General features: G+C 44.4%; 1 protein-coding gene across 4 annotated transcripts in view; it reads left to right on the top strand.

The window, feature by feature from the left end:
- Positions 1-25926, top strand: part of ARHGAP40 (Rho GTPase activating protein 40) — a 38718-nt gene extending 12792 nt beyond the window's left edge. The window contains exons 1-15 of one of the 4 annotated variants that reach the window (XM_015296353.4): positions 185-607; positions 9244-9437; positions 13222-13439; positions 14723-14798; positions 15463-15611; positions 16074-16239; positions 16581-16672; positions 16801-16878; positions 17132-17291; positions 18028-18110; positions 19251-19457; positions 19729-19869; positions 21311-21471; positions 22462-22517; positions 23287-25926. In XM_015296353.4, the coding sequence (XP_015151839.2) occupies positions 507-607; positions 9244-9437; positions 13222-13439; positions 14723-14798; positions 15463-15611; positions 16074-16239; positions 16581-16672; positions 16801-16878; positions 17132-17291; positions 18028-18110; positions 19251-19457; positions 19729-19869; positions 21311-21471; positions 22462-22517; positions 23287-23393 (1989 nt within the window). In that variant the 5' untranslated portion in view covers positions 185-506 and the 3' untranslated portion in view covers positions 23394-25926. Of the gene's footprint in view, positions 1-184; positions 608-9243; positions 9438-13221; positions 13440-14722; positions 14799-15459; positions 15612-16073; positions 16240-16580; positions 16673-16800; positions 16879-17131; positions 17292-18027; positions 18111-19250; positions 19458-19728; positions 19870-21310; positions 21472-22461; positions 22518-23286 lie in introns of those variants that run through there. The other 3 variants (XM_015296352.4, XM_046902822.1, NM_001145016.2) reach the window with 3 other exon arrangements.
- The last annotated feature ends 979 nt before the right edge of the window (positions 25927-26905 follow it).

Raw genomic sequence — 26905 nt, 5'->3', positions numbered from 1 at the left:
TTTGCTGCCTCCCTCCCTCCCCATTCCCTGTCAGATAGTTGGTTTTTCTCCTGTCTCCAGAGAAGTTAAGATTTTGAGGAGCAAATACACCGACTCCTCCCCCCAGCACTGCCTGTGGGAGTTACTTTTTCACAGGGCTGAGACTCGGCGATTATTAAGCAAGCTTCAGCTTGGGCGCAGGCTTGGAATAGCTCCTTGCTATTGTCCAGTCGTGCCGAGTGCTGGACGCTGGCCTTGTGCCTCGTCCTTCAGCTATGTTCCAGGCAGGCAGCTCAGCCGTGGCGGGGTTGCCTTGAAGTCCCAGGTGTATTTACAGTGACTCCTGCTCCATCCCTGGGAGGGCGGATGGGGAGGGAGGAGAGGACATGTGCAGGTACCCAATCAGCTGCACACCTACCTGGTGACGAGGAGCAGCCCTTGGCAGTTGGTTGCGGGCTCGTTGGCTCGACAGCAGTGCTTGGTGCTCAGCTTGGATGGGCTGACCGCCTCTCCCCTTCCCACCGAACATGGACAAGATTGGCAAGAGGGGCTCTGGGTTTGCCAGGACCCGCATCCCGCGGCCCCAGGTGGTGCTGCAGCCCATGCAGCCGGCATGCTGCTCCTGCAGGTACGGGCTTTGGGCTGGGGCACAGCTCTGTGTGTGCTCACTGCTTCCAGAAGTGGGGGGGGGAGGTGGTGGTAAAGGGAGAGACCTGTGGCAGGGAGGTGGAAAGGAGGTAGATTTCCCGAAGCAATTGGGTTGTAAAGTGTTCTCTTAAACTGTGCTTCAACTGCCTTGATTGTGAAAATCAAATGTACTGATTTTTCCTGTTTTGTATAAACCTGATAGTTTTGTCCATTGGTGTCAGTGCAGCGAAGTGGGGGTGGGAGCTGCAGGAGTGTGTGTGTATGTTGGGGGTAGTGCTGCAGGGGCTGCAGTGAGGATTGTGTGCCTCTTCTCAGGTGGCAGTGAAGGTGCTGTAGCAACATGTGTGCTTTGAAGCCTTTCTGGTGACTTAAAGAGCTGTGGGAAGGTCAGAACTGCTTAGTTATAAATAATCTGCAGAAGTTATGTGCTGAGAGGTACAACGACTGCAAACAGAATCACTTCACTTTACAAACACCCTCCTCTCTGTGCTTACTGGGCATCAGCTTTAAGACTGCATCCAAATGCTGTTTGCATCGGCTTAAAAATTGCACCCCCGTTTCAGAACGTCTCCCTGCTGCACTAATCACCGTGTGTTGGTTTTGAGTGAATGCAGCTGCAGCACTCTGCTGTGTTCCTCTCTGGCTTCTCACTTTTCACGGCCTGTTTTGGCTGTGTGTATCGGCAGCAAGAAAGGGTGGCTTGAGAAGATCCTGGGCAAAGTTTGTGATTGAAAAAAAGTAATAATAAATCTTGAGGGGAATGACGTAGCAGTAACATATATTGCTATATGTACATATATACACAATATATTGTCCAGTAACAACTTCAGTTTTATGCCAAGCAAGCTGGATTTGTTCCAGTGTGTGTGCATATCAGTGTGGTCGGATCTGAGGAGGTGCAGCAGCAGAACACCCCATTTGCTCACTACCTTTGACCAAGATGTTTAACTCCTAACCAGTGGCACTTTGCATCCGTTCATCCAGCCCCAGCAGCAAGTGAGATATGTCCCAAGCTTACCCACACTCCTGCAGTGGCACAGACGTGACATATGCCTGTATGATGAGGTGGTTGTGAAATGGCGTGCAGAACATCCTCGTGGTCTGATTAATTGCCTTTAACAGCTCTTTATTTTTGCAGCGGTCACTGGGGGATGCTCACTGCCTTCCCATTTGGAGCATGTGGTGTCACATCCCCAAAGTGCTCCTGACAAAAGGCAGCTGCTGCCCCAGGGTTCCCCATCTCAGTGCTCCTGGTGCCCAACATTGTGCAGTGTGGGCTCAGGCTTTGCAGACAGTACCCAGCTTGCTGCTGCTGTGGGGGGTTCCCTGCCCTCGGCAGCTGCTGCAGATCCGCTCCCAGCTTGGTGGCTGTTCTTGGCTTGATTTCTGCACAGCCAGCATTTCTTCTTCTCACTACTTGGCCTCCGGTTAAGCGCTATTTATAGGTCATCAGTGAGTGGAGCGTTTTCATGGCAGTGTAATAGCCAAGCAGTTCATCTTATGCATTATAACTCATGTGGGAAATCCACGCGAGGGGTTTGTACCTGGTTTTCCCGTGTTCCAGCACCCCTAGGCCTCTTATGTACAAAGTGTGGCCCAATTCATAGCGCATCTCTCAGCCCCCCTTGTTCTGTGCTGGCTGGCAGCTTGCTCTTGACACCTCTTTGTAGTCCCTTACCTGTTCCCATATATTGGAACAACACATTATCATTGTTCTTTCTTTGCTCTAATGTAGGCACAGCTGGTTGGGATGGGCTACATCACGAAAAGAAGTTAAGTTCAACATTAATGCAGTTGTAAGATATTTAGGTAAATGTGTGCTTTTGTAAAAACCCCGTGTTTGAATGAGTAATCTCAAAAACAAGTCGAGAATGTCCTTTATGAAGGATCCAGACGTGCTCTGAAAGCTACATGGCCACCATCCTACTCAACCCTGACCATGGGAAGCTGAGGTGTACGGGCTGAACATCTTGCCTAAAGTCACAGGTGACAGAAGTAAAGGAAGTGCATCTCATCTGATGTAAGGTAGCAGACACGTGTTTTGAAGATGGCTTTAGTAACTGGGAGGCACTGACTCATTGCAGCCTTGCTGAAGTCCCTGGCACTGTAGGGATGTGACAGACAAGTCACTAACGGGCATGAGTAGCCTCTTAGTTAAGCAATCTCGCATAGTTGTACAACAGATCAGTCCAAAATGGCATTGAGCACTGCAGTGCTGCTAGCCGTTGTTCTGCCTGTGCCCCTTTCTCCCAGCAGGATGTCTGTGCAATGAAATCCTTTCCTGTTTGGAGCAGGGAAAGTGAGCAGTGGGCAGAGACCGCTGCAGGGACCTGATGGGGAGACAAAAAACAGAGAGGGCATGGCTTGTGGCTTCCGAGGCCAAGGCAAATCTGAACATGACGAAGCAGGCAACCAGCTGATGGATTGAACTAAACATGGCTTTAGGTATTTCTGATTTGTCTGTATCTGCATGGGCTCATCAATCCCATGTTTGTTCTGCTCTCAGTTTCGGGCTGAGAGACCTCCAGGCAGATCTGTAATTACAGGCAAATTTTGCTCCTCCTTGGCTTGCTTATTTAGACACCTACCAGAGAGAGTGGAGATAAGCCTGTTTCAGATTGAGGGCTGGAGTGTGAGTGTTGAGATGGAGTTTCTTTGCTCTTAAGTACTTATTTTCAGGTAATTTGCAACCTGTGCTTTATTTGAAACTTGCAGTGCTGTGTTGGATGTTATCTCAAGAGCTGAAGCCCAGCACAAGCCGTGCTGAGGATGTAGTGCTAAAGCAGTGCCTTACACAGAAGCCCCAATACTGAAGGATTTCAGTTCCTTCAGTGCTGGGCAGATAATCAGTGTTTTGTCTCTCTGGTGTCACTCAGGATGTCCGGACAGGAGCTGGGGAGTGGCTGTGTTGTTGTTGTGGTGGGGGAAAGCTGGACCTGCTCTCAGTGACTCCTCCACGTATGCAGAGCCATCCGGCGTGTCCTCGTTATCGCTTGCAGAACAGGCTCCTTCAAAACAACCTGAAGTGACACTGCTCCCAGAGCTGCTTGCATAATGGAAGATCTTGATGAACTGATTGCTGTGTTACTGAAAACAAGCTATAATCTTATTAGTAAATTGTAGTAGTGACATCTTAACTATTCTCACTTGCACTGTAGATACCTTCAAGTATGTCAGCCCTTGGATGGGAAGTCCTTGCTAAAAGGCCTTATTACAAACACAAGTGGGGTTTGGCAGCAGCACAAAGTGGGCTGGGCACTATGGCTTTGTGTGGGGGTACCCTCTGAGATGAGCTGTGTGTCAATGACAGCTGTATGAGCAAATCCCCTATGGTCAGAGATACGCACAGATACGCCAGCAGTGGCAGCCTGCTTCTGAGGTTGCTTTGATTCTGGTTCTTCTAAGCCTTGGCGTAGTTAAGCTAGTGAAAGTCAAGCATGCTGGGTAAGTTTCTGTTCATCTTTGCCATCGTAATTTGATAAATAGTCTGTCTTTTCTGGTCTGATCTAAGAAGCTTGAATAGCACTCCAGTATTGCTTTTCCACTCCTTGGATGGAGGGGATGGAGTGAGTTGGCAGCTTGTGCTGGAGGCTGCCTACAAAGCCTGGGGGACTGAAAGGACGAGAATCAGTCTTCAGAGTTGGACTTTAAAGATTTGCAACCTTTGTGCGACTTCTGAACTGACTCTTCTGTTTATAGAAAGGTTTTGGAGCTTATGCCCACCAGACATCTCCTGTGTTATACTCACTATCCGTGTGCTGGAAATTGTAATGTGTTGTAATTGTTTCATCTGAGGTCTTGACAACTACACTGATATCTTTCAGCCAGGTTCTGTTACTGTATTAATATTTATGTATTTGAAAGAAAGACCAAGATTTAAACTTTCGATTCTTTAATAAGCTCTATCTATCTCAGTATACTGATATATAAAGACCTGTGGATTTTCTGAGCTGTTTTACATGCTCCTGTGTGTTGTTCCTTAATACCTTTATCCTACTGCTTGACTTTAAACAAGAAAATCTGTCGCGTTGTGAACTGTGATGGTCTGACCTTCCGAGCTCTTCAGCTGGATTTAAACTGCTTGCTCAGGAACTTGCAAGCAAATGAAAGAGGGCATTTTCCTGCACATGCATACTTTCTGGTTTTGTTTTGTTTCCTTTAATCTTGTGCTCCTTGATTGTTTTTGACCTTGCAGTAAGTTGAGAGCTGGTAAGATGTGCGTGTTTTCTGACATTCACATATTTTTGTTCCCCAACTCAGTTTCTTTATCTGTCGAAGTATTGCAACCAGTTGATAAAATAATTTTTCACTTTTTTTTCCTTTCAGAAGGGTGTGTGTTTGGTGCCAGGGAGCTGAAGTGCACTGATGTGACTTAGTGTGCTGTTTCTGGCTTGCTCTTGAGGTTAATTCAGGCTCCTTCCATCTATTTCTTTGTTTCATGTGTGTCTTTGTTCGTACTCCAAATCTTTGGAAATGCCCTTAAAACGTGGTGCTTGTGTGCCCTGTATAGACTTAATCCTGTCCATGTTGCCTTTTTTTTTTCACCCAGGCTTTTTTCTGGAAACAATATGAAAGGAATTCCATTTTCTTCACTTGTCACCTTCTGTTTTGTGTGAAATAATTAGAAAGAACCTTCTCTATTTATTCATCTGCTGGGGAGGTGTTTCAGCAAGGGAAGGAGGCTGAGCAAGCAGTGAAGTAGCCTGGGCAGCCACAGATCTTAGAGAAGGTCTCTGACAGGCGTGATTCAACCCTGGAATGAGCAAATGCATAGCAACAGTGTTTATTTTATTTTGATATTCAAGAGGGCCCAGAGTTGCATGAGTGTTTACAGTATATTTGCGGTGTGTTGACAGTATCTAGGAACAGATCAGAACCTACTCTGAGATTTCATATTGTAGCCCAGGACTGGTGAGCCACCAATGCTCAGTTGACCTTTATTAAGGGCTACCAATGTTCAAATGTTACAAATTTGGATTTGTAGAAGAAATGAGAAAATGCACCATAGGAGCTCTGTGCCAGTCTAGATTTGTGTCTCATAACTGCTGGTAATACTGTTAAGTCAGGGCTGGGTGTGTTAGGTGAGACAACTGAATGAATTTGGAGCCCCACTGCAACTAATGCCCTCCTACGAGAGCAGGGTATTGCTCTGGGATGGTTGGTCTTGCTAGAGTCATTCCTTTATGGGTGCCCTTAGCTGGATCTTTCTACCCAGTTCATTTTTTGCTGGGTTAATTTTTAAAACTTCATAATGTTAAGCTTTTTTTTTTTTTTTTGCATTTGCAGTGCATCTGAGTGAACTTGATTATTCCACTTACTCTTTGCCCAGTTGCAACTGAGCGATTAACCTTTTAAGCCAACAATCTACACTTTAAATCTAAACTGTTGCTATGCTTATACGTCACAGACTGCCCTCCGTTGACTTGGGAATGCAATGAGGAAGAGCAATCTCTTAGGTGCACTGAATGTCAAATGAACCTTCCACTTGGCTGGCTGGGTTTGTAAAGCAGCGTGTTCAGGAAAAGAAACATAGACCAGAAAATGATGCATTTTTTAATTTTTAAGGCCTGATTTGTTTTTCTCTGGTGTTGCTCCTTAAGACTGGAATGATAGTGTTAGCTTAGGGTGTGTAGAGCTGGGCTTTGGATCCTGGTAATGCTGTGTAGAGCTGCATTGTGAGATTAGCATCCTGCACGTTGGTGAAATAGAGTTGAGTGCATCACGCCACAGAGATGCTGAGAAAAAAGTTAAGATGGCTTTTGGGTTATTCAACCTGCAGGTAGTTCTGTTATGGCTCTTCTACAAGAGGTGCAGTGTGTGGTTAGCAGGGGAGCTTCTATGTGCAGGAACTGCCCGGTGATGTGAATTCCCAGCAGTGGAAGGAAGTGAACAGTAGATGGTACAGAAGCACAGGATGGAGAGAACAGGAATGCTTACAACAGTTCACTGTGGTCTAACAAAACTGTGTCCTTGGACCAGTATTACATTGTACTGACACAGACCGAAAGTGCTGACAGATCAGAAATAGCTGCTGGGTGCCAAAAGTATCACCTGATGATCTGGGCTGGAAGGATGTTGGGACCCATCTCAGACATACACCACAAATCTGTCCTAATGCTTTCCATGAGTGTGACTCTGCTCAGTCAAAGCACTGCCTGGGTTAAGCCATGCACAGCATGGCTTACAGTGTTGGTAGGTTTTTTGGTTATTTATGTTTTCCAGGCAGACCTGTGGCAGGGGCAGGGAAGGCATTGCCATAGCTACGTGTGCTGCAGGCTTCCTGCTGAGTGGGCACTTGATGTGAGCTGCTGCTTGGTTCTCAGGCAGGTTCTGCCAACCTGGATGTCTATTCTGCTTTGGCCTGAAACCATGGAGATCACTGGGATGCTAGATGAGCCTGCTCTGAATGTGCTGAGCATGAAGGAAATGCACAATATGCAGCTACTTAGATCTATAAGATCCCACCCACTATGGTATAGTGCAGCATCTTATGACAAGAGGAGTAGTTCTGTGCCTGCTAAGTGCTCTTAGCAGAACAATTAAGGCAGCCTGTGAGACAGTTCCTTAGGCTGCTCAGTGTTATGCCCTGAGTGCAAATTTGGCTGCCATGGTGCTCCTGGCAATGATACTGGCCAAAACCAGGTTGCTTGATACGATCAAAAATCCTCCTTTTCATCTCACGTTGCCAGGTGGTGGTTTCTCATGGCTGTCGTGTAATAACATTCAATGGGATATCATGGCAATGTTACACTGAAATGGGCTTTTTGATGGTAGGAAGGTGGCTTTGTTTAAACCTAATCCTCTCCAGGGAAGGCTGTCAGCCTATGCAAGCAGACACAGAGGTGTATTAAAGATGAAGAGTAAGTACAAGCCAAGTGATCTAAAATTTTGATTCCTCATTTTAACTGCAACCATCTCCAAACTCCTTATTCTAATGGGCAGAGATTCTGGTGCAAAGTTGAAAGGGAAAAATCATGGTTTGGGATGGTAGTTGTATTAGAACTGTGAAAAGTGGATGTGAACTGTGAGGGTTAAAAAGAAATAAAAATCTTGGTTGGATTATTGAAGTGCTCTGCCAGGCTATGGAGTGGAATCTCAGCTGCAAGGCTGTTATTTGGATACCCAGGAGTGGGGAGGGAAAAAGGATGGGGATGGATAATAAACAAATGGGGCACCTCTGCCCTCGTCAGAGCTGGGCTGTGCGATGTAAGAGCTCTTTTCAATCTTTAACTTTTGTGTCCCTGTAAAACAAACAGGAGATTTTTCAGTTGTGTTCTCAGTGCTGTTGCCGGCTCCAGATGTTCCTGCAGTGATGGTTATCGCTTTTGGTTTGACCTTCAGAAGAGAGAGGCTGCTTACATGCTTGTAAGAAGAATGTAGGCACGATATGCAAGCACATGTGTAACCAGAAGGACAGAGTATCCTACAACACAGTGCTGTCCTGTTGTTAGGTCTTCAAATTTAGTACTTCAAGACTCGAAATGCTTTTTATAATTTAGTGGCAGATCTGCTAGTAATGGCTTTCCAGCAGAAGGGGAACTTAAACTTTCCAGGTATTTTGCCACCAGTAACTTTCTTGGTCCTGGAGCTGGGAAGTGAAATTGATTTGGGTGGTGGCGTTGTCAGCGTGGCCTTTCAAGGCATAAGGCTTGATCTGTTTTTCTGCCATGCAGCTGGAAAGCAGTTCTGCTCTGTGTTTGGTGGCTGTTTGTAGATACTCCTGGTAACGTTTTTCAAACCAACCAGCATTGCTGCAGTGTGCAATTTCTTGAACTGTGTATCGTAAGTTGAACCATAGTGGGTTTACGTAAGTAGGGTACGCTTATCCCTTCCTCTTTTTTTTCCCTTATCTTCTAAAAGGCTGTACAGCGGGATTTAAATGAGTTACAGCCCTTTGAAGAGAATTAGAATTTGTTTTAGGAGTGGCTGAGAATTATTTTATTAAATAATGAGAAACTCCCGACTTCCTACAGAGAGGCTGAGAGCCTGGCTGAGTGCTGGCCTGGGACTTTGGCTGGCCATGAATTAATCAGCAGGACAATAAGAAAATGCTGTACCTTTGGGTTTCTAAGGACTCTTCTACTGCTTTGTAGCTGCAAAATCTGGTCTGGGCAGGAAAAAAGGGCCTCAGACATCTGAGCTGTTTATTGCATGAGCTGAACTGTAGCGTATGGAGCTGTGTCTGTTTTTGCATATGGGCGATGAGCCACCCGAGGTGGCTGTGCTGAGGCTGGGAGCTGTCAGACTCGCCATATAAGCAGAGCACATGTGTGTGAAGCTGGAAACGCCTTGGCTGTGAGTGCAGTGTCTGTGCGAGCTTACAGGGGGATCCTGGGAGCAAGGCTGGGAAGTAAGGGGGTTTCTCAGGCTGCTGGAAGGACAGCACAGGAAAACTTGTGCTGGTACTGTGTCCTCCCGCGGGTTGGAACAGTAGGCATCTCCCCTCCTCTGGAGGATTTGATCTTGAGCTTGTCTGCTATTGCCAAACACTAAAAAAAAGTCGTGCGCTTACCTCTGTTTGGCTGTAGCCATTTAACAACAAAGATTGATGTATTGTGAATGCCTACCTGAATCACATGTACCTTAATCTCTCTTCCTTATCTCTTCCTCTCTCAGTACCAGAAATTGTCCTTGCAAAATGAGCCAGCTTCCTCAGAAGAGCCCTTTGGCTTCCCCATTGTCAGAGGACACGACTTCCAGGGGAGACAACTTGCCGATGGAGAGCTTTTGGCTGGAAGTAGAGAACATTAAACAGAGCTCTGAAGCCGAGCAAGAGGAATGCGCCCTTGCAGATGTCAAAACACAAGAGGGTAGGTTGCCAAAAACATCGGGAGTGAGGGGAGGAAGGAAGGTATTCATCTTCAACAGTTCTCTTATGTACCTGAGTGACTGAAAAACTTGTTGGCACATGGTTAGAATGTTACCTATAAAACCACACATACATTTATATATAGATGGATTTTTTTTTCATTGGAAGATGGTTAATTCCCTACAGAAACAGAGTGCTGGCCTCATCTAGTTTCAGTTTCCAATTAAAAAGAAAGAAAGAAAGAAAAGCTGACTCTGAAGATTGGTTTTAAATACATTCAAGGCTCCAGACTTTTTCCAGCAGCTGCCACTGAGTGTGGGTGCTCTCCCTGGGAGGTAGCTGTGTGGTGAGTATGCTTTGACAGCCAGCAGCGTTTAGGAAGAGTTGTTTGTGTGCGTGGTTCTGAGACTTCACCATAGTGGCTTTTACAGGAGCTGCTGTTGTGGAAAACAGACTTCCTCCTGTGATTAATTGTTCACAGAGCCATAATAAACGTCCAGAATGACTTGGGTACATCCATACATGGTCCTGATGATAATTTTGATTTATTTTTTGATTCTTTTGAAGACCACTTCTTGTACGTGGGATGTTTCTTATGGGTTTTCTGTAGCACTGATGTGATTCCAAAATCCTGAAATAATTGGAATCTGGACCAATTGCCTTCTGACATGAGAAGTATAGCATCCTGTGGTGTTGTAAGAGCAATGAACTGTGAGCACCAAGTGGTCCCATGGATTGGGGTCACACATTGCCTGTGTTCATTCTGGGCTGTGACTGCAGCCCGTACAGACTGCAGCTGTGGTTCTGGCCTGGGGAGGATCCATGTGTAATGGGGAAGTGTTTGAGTGGAACTCCTAGTGTGATGCCCTTGGGAAGGGCGAACAGCTATCCTGGGATCATAAAAGGGCACTGAAGAATGGGGCAAGTAGGTAGTCTGTGTTGACTACATTGAGCAACGCACTGTGAACTTCAAGGCTCACTGCCACTGTCCCTACATAAAGGATTTAAGTGCTTTAGAACTGAAAGAGATAAAGAAGTGACTCAGAAACTGAGTGCGTCAGGGAGGAGACTCTGGAGAAGCAGCCCTATACTATTAGATGAAAGGCTGTCTAGGATATCCGAAATACTGATATGCTAGAGGCAATCTGTTAGCTGCGTGTAAGCAGGGACACAAGGAAAAGTTTCCTTTAATGCTGTGTGTTAATCTCATAGGTAAGAGCTAACTGGTTAATCAGCAGTTGTAACCAGACAGACTCGAAATGATGCTCCAAGTCAAGAAGCCTTCCTAGCAGGCTGGGGAAGCAGTGCAGTATGCTCGGCCTGTGGGCGCCTTTGGGAAGGAGTTCAGTCAAATGTGCATAGTGCTCAAAGTGTGAGTAGCGAGGGGAACCTTCAGGCTGGTGTACATGTAGGGAGCCGGGCTTGGCTGGTGCCTTCTGGCTTTCATGTCTTTGCAATCTCTGGTTGGAGTGCGGGCAGGTGGCGATGCAGCGCGGATGCTCTGAGCCAAAGGCACTGTGGCTGTTTGCATCCTGCCCGAGAAGCCGTGCTGGGGGAGCAGCTATCAGCTCAGTCTGGAGGTGGTAAGGCTCAGTGTGACAAATCCCTGATTGCAATCACAGAAAGGAGACGGCATGGAGGCTGCGTGGAGATAAGGCGTTGCAAACATGCTGACCCAGTTGGAAACGTTGGTCTCCTGTGTGAGCACTGTCAGGGGTGGCACAATGGGAAGCTGCCTGTGACCAGTTGTTAGCAGGAGGCGGGAGTGCAGCCTGGCAGAACTGGGCCAGCAGAAAGCTGTTGGTGTTTGCTGCCTGTGGCCTCCCCTACAAGCAAAAAGGAGCCTTTTCCTGAGGCAAGAGGAGTGTCGTTCTTCCCTAGCTGTCTGTTCCAGCTGGCTCCGTGGTCTGATGGCACAGCAGATTGATAATGTATGCACTGTGTGTGGTGGGGGCACTGAAATATCTGTTGTTACCCGTGTAAGGTGTAGTCATGTCTGAGAAGTGTCTGCAAAGACTGATTCCCCTCTTCCTTTGAAAAACAAGTGGGAAGTTTCTCTTAATATTTTGTCTGATGTTGCACAATGCTTGGCTGTCATTCAGTTTCTGTGAAATGGAACATAATTGCTATTAGAAATTCTGGTTTTGGTTAGCTCATGTTTCAAATAAGTTCTTGTAAATGGCAGTGTTTAGTTTTGCATGTTTATTCCCAGTCGTGTCTCCCCAAGCGTTGCTTATCTGGGTCTCACAAAGCAGATGTTAACAACCCTCCAGACTTCAATCTGCAGCCAAACTTCTATGGACTTCTCAGTTCAGACCTGCTCCACTCTGGCTTTCCTCTTCTCCCCATAAATAACCTATTTTAATTGTTTCCCTTTGTGTTACCAGTAAACATAATCAGGCCAAAAATACTAAGTGGATAAATTAACATCTGAGGTGCTTTGGCATCAGGTGGGGCAATAGGCTCAAGCGGATGTCCGATTTATGGTCTTCTGGTCGGTATTGTGTATTGCATTCGTTTCCTGTTATGACTGGATTTGGATATTCTCAAAACTTGCAAGCCATACACCAACTTCCTGTAGTTCTCAAGGAAAAAATAACTGAGAAGTCTTTTGCACGCTGTGCTTCTGTGAAATCACAAAGATCTGTACAGGGACAATTCTTAAATGGGGCAGGAGTCCAACCCTACGCATGCGTGAGGAGCTGTACCCACCTGAACAGGACCGGTGGGGATGCTGTCAGCTTCTGTAGACATGACATGTAACCAAAGTTCATGCTGGGCATGGCAAGTAACCAAAGTTAAGACCACGTAGGAAAGTTAGCCATGTTTCTGCAGGTGCAGCTCTGTGTACGATGATGTGATGCTGAACAGGGTTCTGCTTTCATGCAGCTTGCAAAAAGATATCGTTGCTCCGCTCAGCTCTTTTTCAGCCTTCTGAGGATGTTTGCAGGTGCTGTGACATGACATTGGTCTCCACAGAAAGGTTAAATGATTTAATCTCCCAGAAAGACCTGTGTAGCTTCATTATGGATGCAACAATAATGAAATCGTGCCTGAGCAGCTGTGATAGTAGAGGAAATATCATTGTCCTTCAGGAAGGAGGAATGGGAATGAACTATTCCCTTTCAGTCAGTTCAGTTGTGATTTTTCTTTCTCCCAGTATGACTTCAGAGCTGTGCTGGAGCTGCCCGCAGTGAATGAATGTGCCTAGAACTGAAAAGGGGCACAGGCCCTCTGGTGTTCGCTCTGTAAAAGCTGAAGCCAGCTCCTAAATTGCTTCTTTTATCCCTGGATTTCAAGTAACTGCCTTGCTCAGGGCGCTTTCTCACTTGCACAAAAGGCACGTCCAATAAGGGAGGCATCCTTCTGTGCTTGAAGTGCAGCTTTATATTGAGGAATGGAGTGTAGTGAGCTTGTTAGAAAAATGCTGCTATTACTGTCTCCAGACTTCTCACACTTCACTTTGGAGCAGGAGTGATCTTTAATTTTAGTGATGTTTTGAATAGACACAGAGTGGAGGTGTGGAGTAAGAATAATACTCCTGCTGTTGTCTGTGTGGGTAGCAATGTGCTACAAGTGTAAGACAGCAGAGTAGTGATGGTGCCTACAAATAAAATCAGATCTTGGAGAACAGCCCTGGCATCCCACAGATGCTGTGGCACCCAGTGATGTCTCACTGCCCCCTGGGGAGGGAGGGGCTCAGCCTTCTGGTTTGCTGATGTTTCAAGTACTCAAATTGCTTTTCTTTCTCTTCTTGCTCCCCCTCCTCATCCATTGCCTCACAGAGGGAGAGGCCGAAGCGGAGTGGCTCCAGGACGCGGGGCTCTCAGACCTCATTGGGGACCATGGCTCAGAAAGCGACAACGCGCTGCTCTCCACCTTGACGAAGACCCAGGCTGCTGCCGTGCAGCGGAGGCTGGATACCTACTCCCGCTCACGGAGGAGGAAGAACAAACCTCCTGTGAGGGATGTCAGAGACATTTTTGGAGTGGTCGGCTCTGGGGTATGTTGGCTGATTGAGTGGAAGCTCCTGAGAGGCTCTGTTGCCCCATGGTAGCTGTCTTGGCCATCTGGGCCCAGGGCTGCTTTCATTTCCAAGGCTGACAGCTTCATCTTTTATGCTGAAATGGAGCTGAGATTGTGGAATTTCTGCATCTAGGTTGCAGCATTGAGAAAGAATTGCTGCAAACCACACAGATTCATATCTTCTTAGAGACCACTGGAAGGCTGCACAGCACCTCCAGCACCGCAGCCTTGGGGAGCACTGATGTTGTTTGGAGCCCTCTTGTGTTTCCTTCGTCCCCTGACATTTTATTCCAGCTGCAAGGCTGTCTTAAGTCCTTCGACTGAAATTCAGCAAGTTTCCAAACTTGCACATTAAATAGAAGCCTGTTGTACCAGGTATCATATAGGAACAGAGATTTCTGAGCCCTTAATCTTATATGCCTGCTTGCTAGGTTGCTCATATTTGCACTTAAAAGTCAGAGCAAGTAAATCCAAGCCAATATTCTGAAGTGACTTTTTTGGTGCCATTTAGCTACAGATGCTAACTGAATTGGCATTCTTTCATGGTAAACTCATCAGTTGTGTGCCTGCTTTAAGCATATAGTACACCTTCTCTACAGATCAACCCTTCTGTCAATTTGTGATGACCTATTGCAGGTTTCTTTTGGCTCTCAGTTGTCAGTCAACAACTTCTCTGTGTTACGAACTGGTTCACAGAAAGTTGCTTTGGTAACAACATATTTCCTTGCGTTCTGGCTAGCTCCAGAGAAAGCAGGGTTTTTATTAGTAGAGTTGACTGCCAAATGTCTCCTTAAGTGTTTAAAAGCGCACTTTAGACCTGAGGAGGTTGGTTACCATAAAGCCTTAATGGGAAGCTTTTAGGTACTGATGTCTGCTTCTGTGTTCCTTTTGCATGAAGGAGATCTTGTGGTCAAAGGCAGTGACCAGTTCCTATGGAGTTTGGTTGGTACTGTAAGCCTTGCAGTGCTTTAATAAAAGGAAAGAAATTGGCTGCTGATTATCTGAAATTACAGATTAGTTTAATAGTGTGGAAAGTCATCTACTCACCTGTTTTCCATCTGCCTTTCAAGTCACCGAATTGCTATTCATTCAATAATTGTTAATTTCGGAGCAGTCTTGCAGTCCTAAGCTTGAGCAGCATTTTCTTAAAGGTGTTTTTTTGTGTGTTTTTGTTTTGTTTTTCCTCCCAAAATCAAATTGTTGTCATAATGACTTCTGTCCTGCCTTGTTCCGATGAGTATGCTGTGGTTTACTTTTCAGGAGACGGGAAAAGAAAAAGAGGAGCCCAGCCCAGACCTGCTGCTGCACAATCTACGGACTGCAAATGTTCAGAAACGTAAGGAGGAGTTTTTCATTGTGAAGCAGGATTGGAAGGGAAGCAGGATCTGAAGCAGAGCTGCAACTGGAAGAGGAGTTACACTGTTTGGGCTCTGAACTTGAGCAGCTCTGTTTCTTTTTTTGAAGGCTATGACCATTAAGTAGTGTGCACTGCTTTATATAATGCTGCTTGCTGTCAGGGATGCAGAAACGTGTTTTTCTTTTAAATACATGCTTATCCACAGCTGTGGGTTCAGTAAACTTCTCCAGCACCTAGTGCTGTTAGGAACTATCACTCAAGGTGATGCTAAATCATCAGCAAAGCAATTAGAAGATGCAAAGAAAATCATTCTGGCAAAGAACAGGTGAATTTCTATGAACAACATACACAATTGCATAAAGAGAAGTTAATTAAAGGCCATAGGTATGTCCTTTAATTTCAGGTGATACTCATGTCTTACCGTTGACCTGGTGATTACATTTATGGCTTTAAACTAATCTTACTTACCTCACCGATCAGTCACAGGACTGTGCTATGACAGCACTCTTTTCAAATGCTAATATCCTTGTTACCAAAAGTGCTTATCCCCAAATCTGTTTGAAACTGCTATTTTAACACACTTGTTTTCTGAGCTTCACCTTTTAGCTTTTTGAACTTCAAGACATTTTCTCCTCTGTAGCAGAAAGCCAGGATTACTCCTGCACAGTTCGAAACCCTGGAAAAGAGGAGGTGTTCAACATGGACATTGCCTACTCAGAGCAAGCAGCTGTCCTGCTCAAAGGGTCATTCCTGCCTGAATCTAAAAGAATAAAGGATGGAAATGTGTTAACTGTAAGTATAGGAATTTTCTGTGTTAAAGCTTTATTAGGTTGTCTTGCTGAAAATGGTGCAAGGTGTTTGATTAAATTATATGATCAGATTTTGAGAACATCCTCTGTGGTAGTGTTGTGATGGGTCTCTATTGTCTTACTTGTCTTATTTGCCAAACATTTATCTTCTGCAGATGTATTGGACTGCTTGCAAGGCTCAAGCCAATAGGAATGGCTTTCATTAATTTAGGAAACTGGGATCTGAAATACGTTTAAAGAGTAATGCTGAAAAGAGGATACGTTTCTTGAGCTGTGGGTTGAGTAGCAGTACAAGTCATTCTGGTTATTTGTCTAGTATTGAAAGTAGGAGAATGTGTAGGTAGCTGGTTAGTGGTAAGCAATGGTAAGAATGTCACAGAAGTTGATAATTGGAAGGACTGGTAGTGCTGCTTGTACTGAACCTTTTATATGTGTTTTCCTTTAGAAATTTAAGATCCCCAAGGGCAGACTAGGAGTGACCAGGATTGGAGATCTATCTGCTCAGGACATGAAGAAGATCCCCACGCTGGCCCTTATTGAACTAACAGCTCTTTGTGATGTTCTAGGCTTTGAATTGAAGAGAAACAAGGCAGCAAAACTGAAAACAACAGGTCAGTTGTATGTTGCCTTGAATTTTTTTTTTCCCTTCCATTTTGTGCCTTTTTTAACATTGAGATCTTCTCATAAGTTTGGATTCCAAGTGTTAAAGCAGGGACGGTGTTTGATAAGAAACCTTGTGACAGTTGTTTTTGCCTTAATCGGTTTCTTCTGGAATCACTGGGTTGTGCTACCAAGACCTATAGCTCCACATTTACCTCTATCACATCCATTTGTCCTATCAATGGTTCCTTTTTTTCTCCAGTGCTTACAAAATGTGCTATCTTAGTCTGCAGTATCATTGACGCTATTTTTAATGGTGGTACAGACTGAAAACACATTGTTTCTGTTGTAGAGAAAAGACTCTTTGGAGTTCCACTCAACACCTTGCTGGAAAATGACCAGAAGCTGCTCCCCAACACGAAGGTCCCTCTCTTACTCCAGGCAGTAAGTTTTCTTACCATTTCATTTGCTCTTCTGATGCTCAGAGCTAGAAAGCCTTTGAGGCCCTTACTAAGGAGGGGCTGACTTCTCATCCTGTGTACCTAAGAACTTTCTTCTTTCCCTTTTAATAGCTGCTGTCCTGTTTAGAAAAGAGAGGACTTGAAACAGAGGGCATTTTGAGAGTTTCTGGGTCGCAGACTAGAATCAAGGTACAGAGCTCTTTACTTATTCTTTGGGAATGTTGCAGGTGATGAGGGAGCACATTGCTGTAGCAGGTCTCCAACGAGAGTCTAACTCAGACTGCTTGTCTTCCTTCTCTGTACGATTAGAAATGTCCATCCCTGGGAAATGTGGGAGTACCTGCACTGGGGGTATCTGCGGTCTTTTGACCTAATGGGTTCAGCTGTAGAATATAGAATGTGTTTTGAGGCGTGTAATGCTTATTTTAATTATTATTTCTAGAGCCTGGAACAGAAGCTAGAAAGGGACTTCTATAGTGGCCTTTTCCGCTGGGATGAAGTCCACCAGAATGATGTATCTGGGCTGCTGAAAAGATTCATAAGAGAGCTGCCTGCCCCTCTGCTGACAGCAGAATATCTTCCTGCCTTTGCTGCTGTGCAAAGTGAGTTCCTCTTTGGTTGTTTTATATTGTTTTTTTGAGTTTGTGCTTTTTCTAACATTGGGCTCTCCTGTCAGGTGTGCTGTTAGAATGTGGATTTAATGGGAATGCAGAGCAGGATATGCACTGTTACCAGATGAACTCACTTTGTGAGGTGTGACGTGTACTATTATGTGTCTATCTCAGAGTCTTTGTTGCTAGTGCTTGGGTATATAGACAATTTTTGTGCAGGAATACCGTCCTAAACAAATTACGTTGCTTCATTTGAGGCTGCAGTGTTACTACAGAAATTAGGCCAACCTGATAAATAAGGACATGAAGACTGACCTATGGCAACTGGCTGGAGTGCATGATTTTGGTCTGTCGTGTTCTGCAAGCATCTTATTTTGAGGCTTGTGCTTTGATAAGGGATTTAAATGCGTTGAGCCAACTGAGCATACAACTTTTATTTTACTTGTTTTTTTTTATAAAAAGTGGAAGGTGAAGTCTTTTGATGAGCTGTTGGTAGACTGTGTGCTCTAAAGCCAATCAGTCCTCCAGAACAAAGATAATTCACCCCAGAAGGGCTGTATGAGCTTAATTAACTTCTAGGATTTGAGATGCTGTTTTAGTGATGGAAAACACTACCATAAGTAATTGCCTTATCCCTGCTCTCAGTCTGTGACTCGGAAACACAGTTTCTGTTTTCAGTAAGAGCTGTGTCAGAAGCTTGAATCTTCTTGTTGCTTTCACTCTGTAGATATTCCAGACCTGAAGCAAAGGTTGCAGGCTCTGAACCTCCTGATCCTGATTCTGCCAGAGCCCAACAGAAACACTCTAAAGGTGAGTCTGCTTGTTCTTGATTTAATGGAAAACTCATGTTCTTGTTCCCTGTGTTCATTCTCAGATCTCTATCAGCTTTTAAAAAGGGGGATATAGATAATGTGCATTCATTACCTGTGATGGGGCACAGGGGAGCTGGGGGCAGCAGGCAGGTCTCCAGGCTGGACAGTGAACATAATGTAAGCACATCTGCCTTCCTGGTGCAAACAGAAGAGCAGTGGGAATCTGTGTAGTCTTCGAGGGATTTTTACACCATGTTTGGAAATGTTCTCTTCCTTCTCAGTGTACTAAAGCCCTTCTATATGGAGTGGAAGGTGTATAGCTCTTGTATGGTCTGTGATACACTAAGACACAGAGGAGGAGATTCAGTCTTCTGATTCATGCTTTGTGCTGTTGTTGTTTTCCATCGAAGATGCAGTTTCCCTTTAAATAAAAAAAATACTGCATAGTTTATAGTTTCTTAGCCTTGTTTTTTGGTCAGGACGCACTTCAAACCTGTTTTCCTATTGCTTTTTGAGAGATTAATACTGGTGGATCAGCTTCGCAGGCAGTGCAGGATCTGTATGGCACTGCACTGGATAAGAACTGTGTGGCTTCTTTTTGTTGCTGCTCCCTTTTTGCTAAGTAGTTCAACTTCTGGATAGTGATGCCAAGGCTGACTTAGGACCCTGCAAAGGTTAGAGAGCTGGAACACATGATACCATCAAAGATGATCTGATGTCCATCATAGCTCTGGTGAAGGTGTGGGGCAGAAGAGTTGTAATCCAAAGGGATTTTTTTTCCACATCTGAGAATGGCTTTGGAGGATACTGGAGGAAGAGAGGGTTGTCTTTGGATTCTGTAACTTTTACAGCTGAAATTTGTAAATTGCTGCTAGTTGAGAAATAAGATAATATCTGTTTCACAAACATACAGTCTCTTCTTGTTGATGAGTGCTGGACAAACTATCTCCCTGCTCAGTTTAGCTATTTGTTGTTATCCTAGTATTAGAAATTGGCTACTATACTTCCTGTCTAGAGAATTGGGTTTTCTCACAAGTCTCTAGGAAAGATGCTGACTGGATGTTCTACTCAGCAATTGCAACTCTAATTTCTTGTGTTATTAGGAATGAATAACTTGAGTCGCTGCCCTTCTCTTTAGGCTCTACTTGAATTTCTCAGCAAAGTAGTTTCCAGGGAGAACAACAACAAAATGAATCTCTGGAACGTTTCCACAGTCATGGCCCCAAACCTCTTCATGCACAAAGGGCTACCAAACAAGATTCCTGAAGGGAAGGAGAAACAGCTGGCAGAGGGGGCAGCTGATGTGGTGCGGATGATGATCCATTATCAGGATTTGCTCTGGACGGTGAGTTTCATGAGTGTTGTGCAATATGATGCAGCAGTGTCTTGTTCTGCCTGGAACTGGGCTAGGGGAAAGGGTAGTACTGGAAATTTCAGAGGATTTAAATGTTTGCAGACCAAACCTGTGGCTGCAGTCCAGGGCTACGTGTTTCCAAGGTATATGGATGTTTTGTCTATTTAGGGAGGTCATAAAGCAATAATTGGGTTTTTAAGTGGCATTCACATCTCTGCTTGGTTTGCTTTAATTCCTATTTTTTCCCTTCTTTGCTGCTCAGGTCTCCTCTTTTCTGGTAGCTCAAGTGAGAAAACTTAATGAGAGCAATAGTAAAAGGTATCAGTTCTGTGACAAGAGGTTAAAAAATCTGCTGCGGAAGATTCATGCTGATAAAGACAAAGTGGAAAAGAATCAAGCGGAGGTGAGATAAGACTTGGAAAAGCTGGTTCCTTCCATAAGTGACAAACATTTTCTCTTTGAAATCCTTTCATGAGAGCATGGGAAGCTTTAAGGAGTGATGCTCTGTGTATAGCAAGAGGGAGAAAAATCTGCAGAACTGTGAGAAGGAGCTTCCAAACTCTTCTGCCTGAGTTGTACCCACAAAAACTGATTTGGTGTGCCTGCTGTTGGGTTACATGTCAGACTGAAAAACACTGGAGGTGCTGCGTATTCTCAGGAGAAGGGAAGACGTTTTGAATCATTTTGCTCCACAATGCTGCTTATGTGTATGGAGGGGTTAGAGAACATTTCTTCTCTTTCAAGAGAAGTGAAACTGCTGTATTCCACCTCTTGTGCTGGTGCTAACTGAGGCTTTTAAATGGGCGCTGCTACCAGATCTATTTGAATATCAGTTGTTCTTTTTTGATTGACACTATTACTTGAATTAGTCAAGTCAGTCTGTAACAGCTAGGTTCTATTATGTAGTGCTGGATGTTAGGTATCAGTAGCAGCAGTGGTGATGCTGGGACACCTAAGGATGTGAGCAAGATGAAGCCTACAATTAGGAGTAGTATGTGGAGGGTTCAAATCTGCAGAGCTGAAGAAGAGTTTGTGTTCTCACAAGCCAATACATCTGCCACCATTCTGTACCACGTGGCATACTGAGAAGTATGCCCCCAATTAGCCTGGTTACAGATCCATGTCACTCTTGAAGGTGCTGAGTGAAGGTACAGTTCAGGTACCCAGCAGATGACTCCATGCTTGGAGCTGTGCTAGCAGTGCTTCCTAATTGTCTTGGCATGCAGTGCTGCTTTTACAGAAGATCTAGAACTGCAAAATTGTCTTGCATCAGACCAGACCCAATTGGAGTGGTTCAGTGTTCTGTACAACAGCTTTGAAAAGGCGGTTCACGGAAGAGCTGTTGAAAATGGTTTGACAAAATGACGCTCAACTCTGTTCTGTAGCAGTTCTGCTCCCCTTCTGAAATTACCTTTGGTTCTAAAATAGTCTGTAAGACTGTTCTACTCCCTAAGCTCCTATTCCTGCTTTTAAAATTCCCAAATAAATCTATCAGGCAATGGAAAACAGGTTTTCAAAATATATTCTGACCAATCTAATGTCATGAAAGCCTGTAAGTGCCAGATCTGAACAGCAGAGAGCACCAGAACACACTGATCGAGATCAGTGCTTTGCTCCCCGAACAGAACACTGACAAACTATAAACTGGTTTTCCTGTAATGCTCACCTTGATGCTTCCATTCTCTGGTATGTGAAATAAGCAAACATAAATGCTCTGAAAAGCCGTCTGGGTGCATTTCATTCTTCACATTCTCCAATCTGCTTTGAAACCTGATGTTTTTGCCAATAGCAAAGTATTTTTTTTTAAGCACTTTACTCTCTTTGGTTCTGCCTTCCTTGTTCAGCCTTCCAAGGTTGTGAAAGTCCACGCTTCGCTTCTCCTCAAGGATTCCCTTGAAGTGCATTTGAACAACGCTACGAGAGTTGCTGATGTCCTGAGGCAGTTTCAGAAGAACCTGTGCCAGAATGGCTGGAATATTGTTAACACGGTCAACCTCCTCAAGTGGTAAGTGGCTTTTTCTCTGCTTATTAAAAGTATGTAAGTATCTGGTGATGTAGTGATTGTATTTTCTGCTCTCTAGTAGAGCTAGTATGGTGACATGTTGAGCTGTTAGACTGCTCTCTGTTTTATAAATGGTATATTGGATAGGGCAGACAAATATTAGTTCAGCTGAGTGGTTCCATCACTGTGCTCAAGCTGGCAGCAGGGTGGTGGTCCTGTCTGCTGTGCTGGAAGGCAAGTGAGCTGCAGCAGCATGTGAAAAGCTTTGCTGGGGAGAAAGAAAAGTGGAATAACATTGACCCTGCAAAAGAGACCCTTTGTAGGTCTCCTAGGGAAAAACATCACCTGGGCACATTACTTGTCTGCAACAGTATTTCCAGCATGCACAGGTTAATGTATGGGTTCCCTAAAGGATGCTCTACAGTTCCCTCCTGTGCTCCAATGATGAATTGCTGAAATAACCCAACAGGTGAAGAAAACAACTTCTCAAGCCATCAGGCATGCAGACAGTATTCAGTAGGTAAAGTGTCAGAGCATCCCCTGGCTATGTCCCTGGGCAGCAGACATCTTGACAAAGAGAGCGTATGGGGAGTTGGCTGAATATGGGGCAGCTGGTAACTAGGATCTCAGTAAGAAGCTGCAGCAGCTACTGACGTCTTCCTGTGGATGAAATTCTCTTGAACCAGCCATTGGCTCTGAAGGAATGCTGTCAATGAATGTTGGCATTTGTGCCTTTTTTATCTTGTTGAATAGCATTTGTATGTAACATGCTTCTCATAACCACCATCTGGCTTGTTTTATGCACTACTTTTGGTTTCAGCTGCATGCTTCAGGAGGACTGACAAGGTTGCTGTACTGCATAGCACTGTAGCTTCCTTGACCATTGCTGACCTCTGCACTGTGAGCAGCTGGTTTGGAAGAAACATTACTAAACAACCTAACTTGCCTCTCACGGAGCTTTGTTAACTTCAGTGTGTTTTTTTCTTTCTGCAGTAACAACTCCATGGAGTGCACAAACTTGCTCCTATATGAAGTGGGAGGCAATATTGGTGAGTCTGGATGGTAACTGGAAATAACCTCTTTGATATCCAGTTTTTATGTCTAGCCTGTGGTAGGAGGGAGTTCTTCTTGAAAATGATGAGAATTGGAGGGGCCTCTGAAAGTTAGAAGGGAACAAATGTGGGTTAACCTCATCTATGGCAAAGAGCAACTGTCTTCCTTTACAAAGTCAACATGCCTTCCTTTACCAATAAACTTTCTTGCAAAAGAACCAGCTTGGGTGGAAGCTTCTCTAAGTGAGTAGTTAAACGAGCTGCTGATGTTCATATGATTTCCTCTAAGAATAGGGTAACGTCATCAAATGGAAAGGAAATTTGAGTGTGGTTGTACCAGCAGCAGGTTAGGGAGGTCTGAAAGTAGGTGGGAATTCCTATGTCCTGTTATAGCTGGTTCCAAAGACTGTTGTCTACTGGAGTGATTTGGCCACCTCTTAGTATTTCTCATAACAGTGTCTATGGAAGGAAAACTCCATCATACTGGAAACAACTTGGTCTCAGCTACTGGATTTGATCACGTGCTAAAGTGATTGGGTACTGGAGTACCTTTCACCAATTTAAGCTTGGACTTCGTATAGCTTTAAGAAACACACATCCATTTCAATATAAAGAACTGAAACTTTGTCAGATTGTTGAAGCACTTCTGAATGGTTGTAATATTAATATGAATGTGGACAAATACCAGTTTTTAAGGGGAAAATGTAGTAAAAATGGGACTAAGGAGATAAGATATGCTTTTTTTCTGTATTTCTTGTTCTTATAGGTGAACACTGTCTGGATCCAGACACTTACCTCTTAGACTTGTATCATATCAATCCGCATGCTGAGTGGATCATTAAGCAAAACCCATCATATCCTCGGATGTTCTAAGGGAAGCATACAGAGCATTTGGCTGAAGTTCTTGGAAGGCAAGAGAAAGCCATAGAGATGTTCCTGGTACAGCCACAGGCGTGGACGATGCTTGTGTCTTTGGAGGCAAAAACAGATTTATTTCCTACTTCCAGGACAGCTGGCTGAGAGTACAAAAGCGCACATGTGAACAGGGGAGTCAATAACCAGCACCAATTATCATTATGTAGTAGAATTTGCGGGATTATCATTATTCACAAATAAAAAGCCCTCCAAACACCCTGCAAACAAAGCTACAGCTGTTCTACAACAAAGAGGAGCAGCATCTCTTGAAGATGGTAAAACATTTGTTTCTTCTGGATTTGCTCTTTCTTTCGATCGCATCTGTGTCTTGGAGGAGAGACAGTCTGATGTGCCATGGTACTAATTGTATACTTCTGATGAGCCACAACTGGCTGTGGCACGTTACCAGCAGCTGTGATCCTGAGTTTCACTAATAAGAATGTTACGTACTGAAGAATGAAAAAGGATGCTTCCAAAAATGCCAGGTGGGACATAAAGCTGACGTCCTGTATTTAATAACTGCAGTTAAATACATCTATGCAACAGAAGAAAATGACCATCCCTGGGAAACAATATGGGATGGATAGCAGCCTTTCAGCTGCACAGTTGGATGGGGAGGTGGCTATCCCTTACAGGCCTGCTGGTAATGCAAGAACAAATGTGTAGGTTGCTGTTGATCAGAATTAAACAAGCATTCATTCTGTTGGACGACCTATATATCAAACAGTTAACCAAGGAAATATTCTGAAGGATCTGAGGTTGGTAATCTGATCTGGCTGCATGAAAACCTCTGTCTGGAGGGCTCTGTATGAACATGACTGTCAAAGCAAAAACTAAGCTGTGTGGTGAAATGGAAGTCTGTGCATCCATCCACGTGGACACTACAGTGGGTAGCAGACTGAGCCGATTACCGCTCTGTTTTCAGCCCACACAGTGTGGTCGCTGCGGACTGAAGAGAGCCAAAGGGAGAGCGGAGCACTTGCACTGTGTCATTGCACAGCTGTCATCTGACCTGAGCTCCAGTGAGACTGCACTTCTGGAAGAGGAGTGCAGAAATAGTTCTCCTTTGCAGCGATGCTGAAATACCTCACGTGAGGGGGTCCTACTATGCAGTTACAGGGAGCAGAACGCGCACCGCTCCTGAGCATCCTGACATCCTTTTTTTTATGCTGTTTTTAAACACTGTTGGATATTTATTCATGTGGCAGAAGCAGGGCTGCCCTGCAAGTGTGTACTCGAAGTATTTCGTTTGCCAATTCCTAGCTGCACCAGTGACAAGCTCCAGTGTTATTTCTGTTGTTTAACTGAATTCACTTCCATTGTGGTCTGAACTTTTCCACGTGTGTTTATTTCTCAGGCTGATGTTTAGCTATCCCTGTTCATTATCGTATTCATTATCTCCAAGTTTGGATTTTTATTGTCAAAGCACTTCGTTTTCTGCTTTGTCTGTCTGTGTGGTTAACTTCTCTTGGTGATAAACATACATGAGAAATAGGTGAGCCATAGGTTGTTCCTTCTAACCTGTTGTGAATATGGTGTGAGTGATGCCGATGTCTTGAATTTATGCATATATTGGAGTCAGTCTACTCGTTATTTCTGGTTAAGATGATGCAGATGCACTGACTAAAGGGGTCATCTTCATAGTAATTTCTTTTTAAGAACCCAATAGTGCATAAAAAAGAAAAAAACCCATCAACCCCTAACCCAGCACCCCAGCATCAGGACTTCTTTCTAATTTTTCTTGTTTTTAACATGGGCCTAAAAGAGCCCAATTGCTGTCCGTGAGGTTGGATGCTCTGTGTCTCTTGAAACATGGAGCTGGTTTAAAATTGGGCATTAAAAATCCAGGGTACCCGTTCACCTGTCGCTTCTGGAAGTCTTTGTTGCAGTGATGAAGCTCAGTGAAGAGCAAACACCAGAGATGTTATTCTCCAGGTGATGCCTGATGTGTCAGAGCGTCTTAAGAAAGACAGAAGAACCTGGTCCTGCTCAAAGATGCTTTGCAGGCTAAAATGCAGCCTTGCAAATCCTTGCATTTTTTCTTCATCTATCATGTTCTAAAGGTTTTAAACTTTTTTTTTCTATCATACTGGATGGAAAACACTGCATCGATGCCTCTGTGAACAGCAGAGTGGGTTTTTTGTGGGTTTACTTTCTCTTTTGAACACTAAGCAGTGTGAATTGGTGCTGTGATAAACATGCTTGGAGGATCTCATGAGACAAATATCAGTTCTCAAATACACATGGAAATGTAAAAACAAGCAGTAACAAAAGCCATCTCTTGCAAGGCAATGAATATCCTTTGTTTGTTTTTTTTTTTCCCCCTAATTTTGTACCAAAGAGCAAATATGGGTTTCAAACAATCGCTGTTGTGCAGCCAGCTTCTGGATGCAGACTTTTCATAACTTTTTGGGTTTTTTTTTTTACAGATATTCAATTCTGTATTTAAAATTCATTTAATCGGTGGAACAATAAAAATGCAGTCAAACTGCTTGGCTCCAGTTTCATTGGGGGAATAAGTTAGCCCAGTAAACGGCAGCAGTCTTTGAATGCCAGGAGGATTTGCCTCTTGCCTTTAGAGAGATGGACATACCTGGAGTCTACGTGAGTTTGACTTTTGTGTTGCAGCTTCAACTGAGGTTCTTCTTCGGATGGTCCTGCGGGGCAGCTGTGCGAGGTGATCCAGGAGGAGGAGAAGGTCAATATTGGGTTCAGAAAGCCCAGAGGAAGTTTGGAGCTGATCTCATGACGGTGGGCTGTAGTCCCCTTCACAAGCACTAAATGTGAGCAACTTCAGAAAGATGAAATTCTATTGTAAGGGGGGAAAGATGTCCACATCCCATGATGAGTCTTCTATGTTCCCTCAGTCCCTTCTCTGCTGATACGTGCTCTGTTGCACACATGCTTGAGGGACAGTCCGTTTGGGCTGAGAAGAGCAGGAATGCAGCTGAAATAGCGTAGTTAGGTTATGAATAATATTTAAGTGTTTGATATTCAACGATGAAATACGGCGTAAATCCACTGCTGTGTATTTAAAAACGATAAAAATAGCATTCTGTCCAGTCTGTCCATTCTGTCCAGTCTCACTGATAGTCCCACTGATAGTAGGACTTGCTGTGCTTTCCCGAGACAAAAGGAATGAGGGGATGATCCGAGTGGCCATAGAAGGCTTGCAAAGCAGTTATCTGAGGAAAACACCAGCTTATCAAGCTCATTTCACCCATTCATCTTCAGTAGTATCAAAGTACTAATCTCTCTTATCCTCGAGGGCATTTTTTGATTGATCATTACACAGCTATCTCCCCTGCTCAGAACAAAAGCCCAGGATTTATTCTGTATGCAACTTAGTCGGGTGCGCTGAGATAACACAGCATAGAATGAAAGAACCCTCCCAATGCTGGTTCATCTTTGCGTGGATGAAGTGGAACTGAAATACCGCATCTCTAACAGTAAGTAGTTTGTTTCAGGAT

Source organism: Gallus gallus, chromosome 20 (assembly GCF_016699485.2).
Source record: "Gallus gallus isolate bGalGal1 chromosome 20, bGalGal1.mat.broiler.GRCg7b, whole genome shotgun sequence".
In the NCBI taxonomy this organism is placed as follows: domain Eukaryota; kingdom Metazoa; phylum Chordata; class Aves; order Galliformes; family Phasianidae; genus Gallus; species Gallus gallus.
This window is presented reverse-complemented; position numbering and strand designations above follow the sequence as displayed.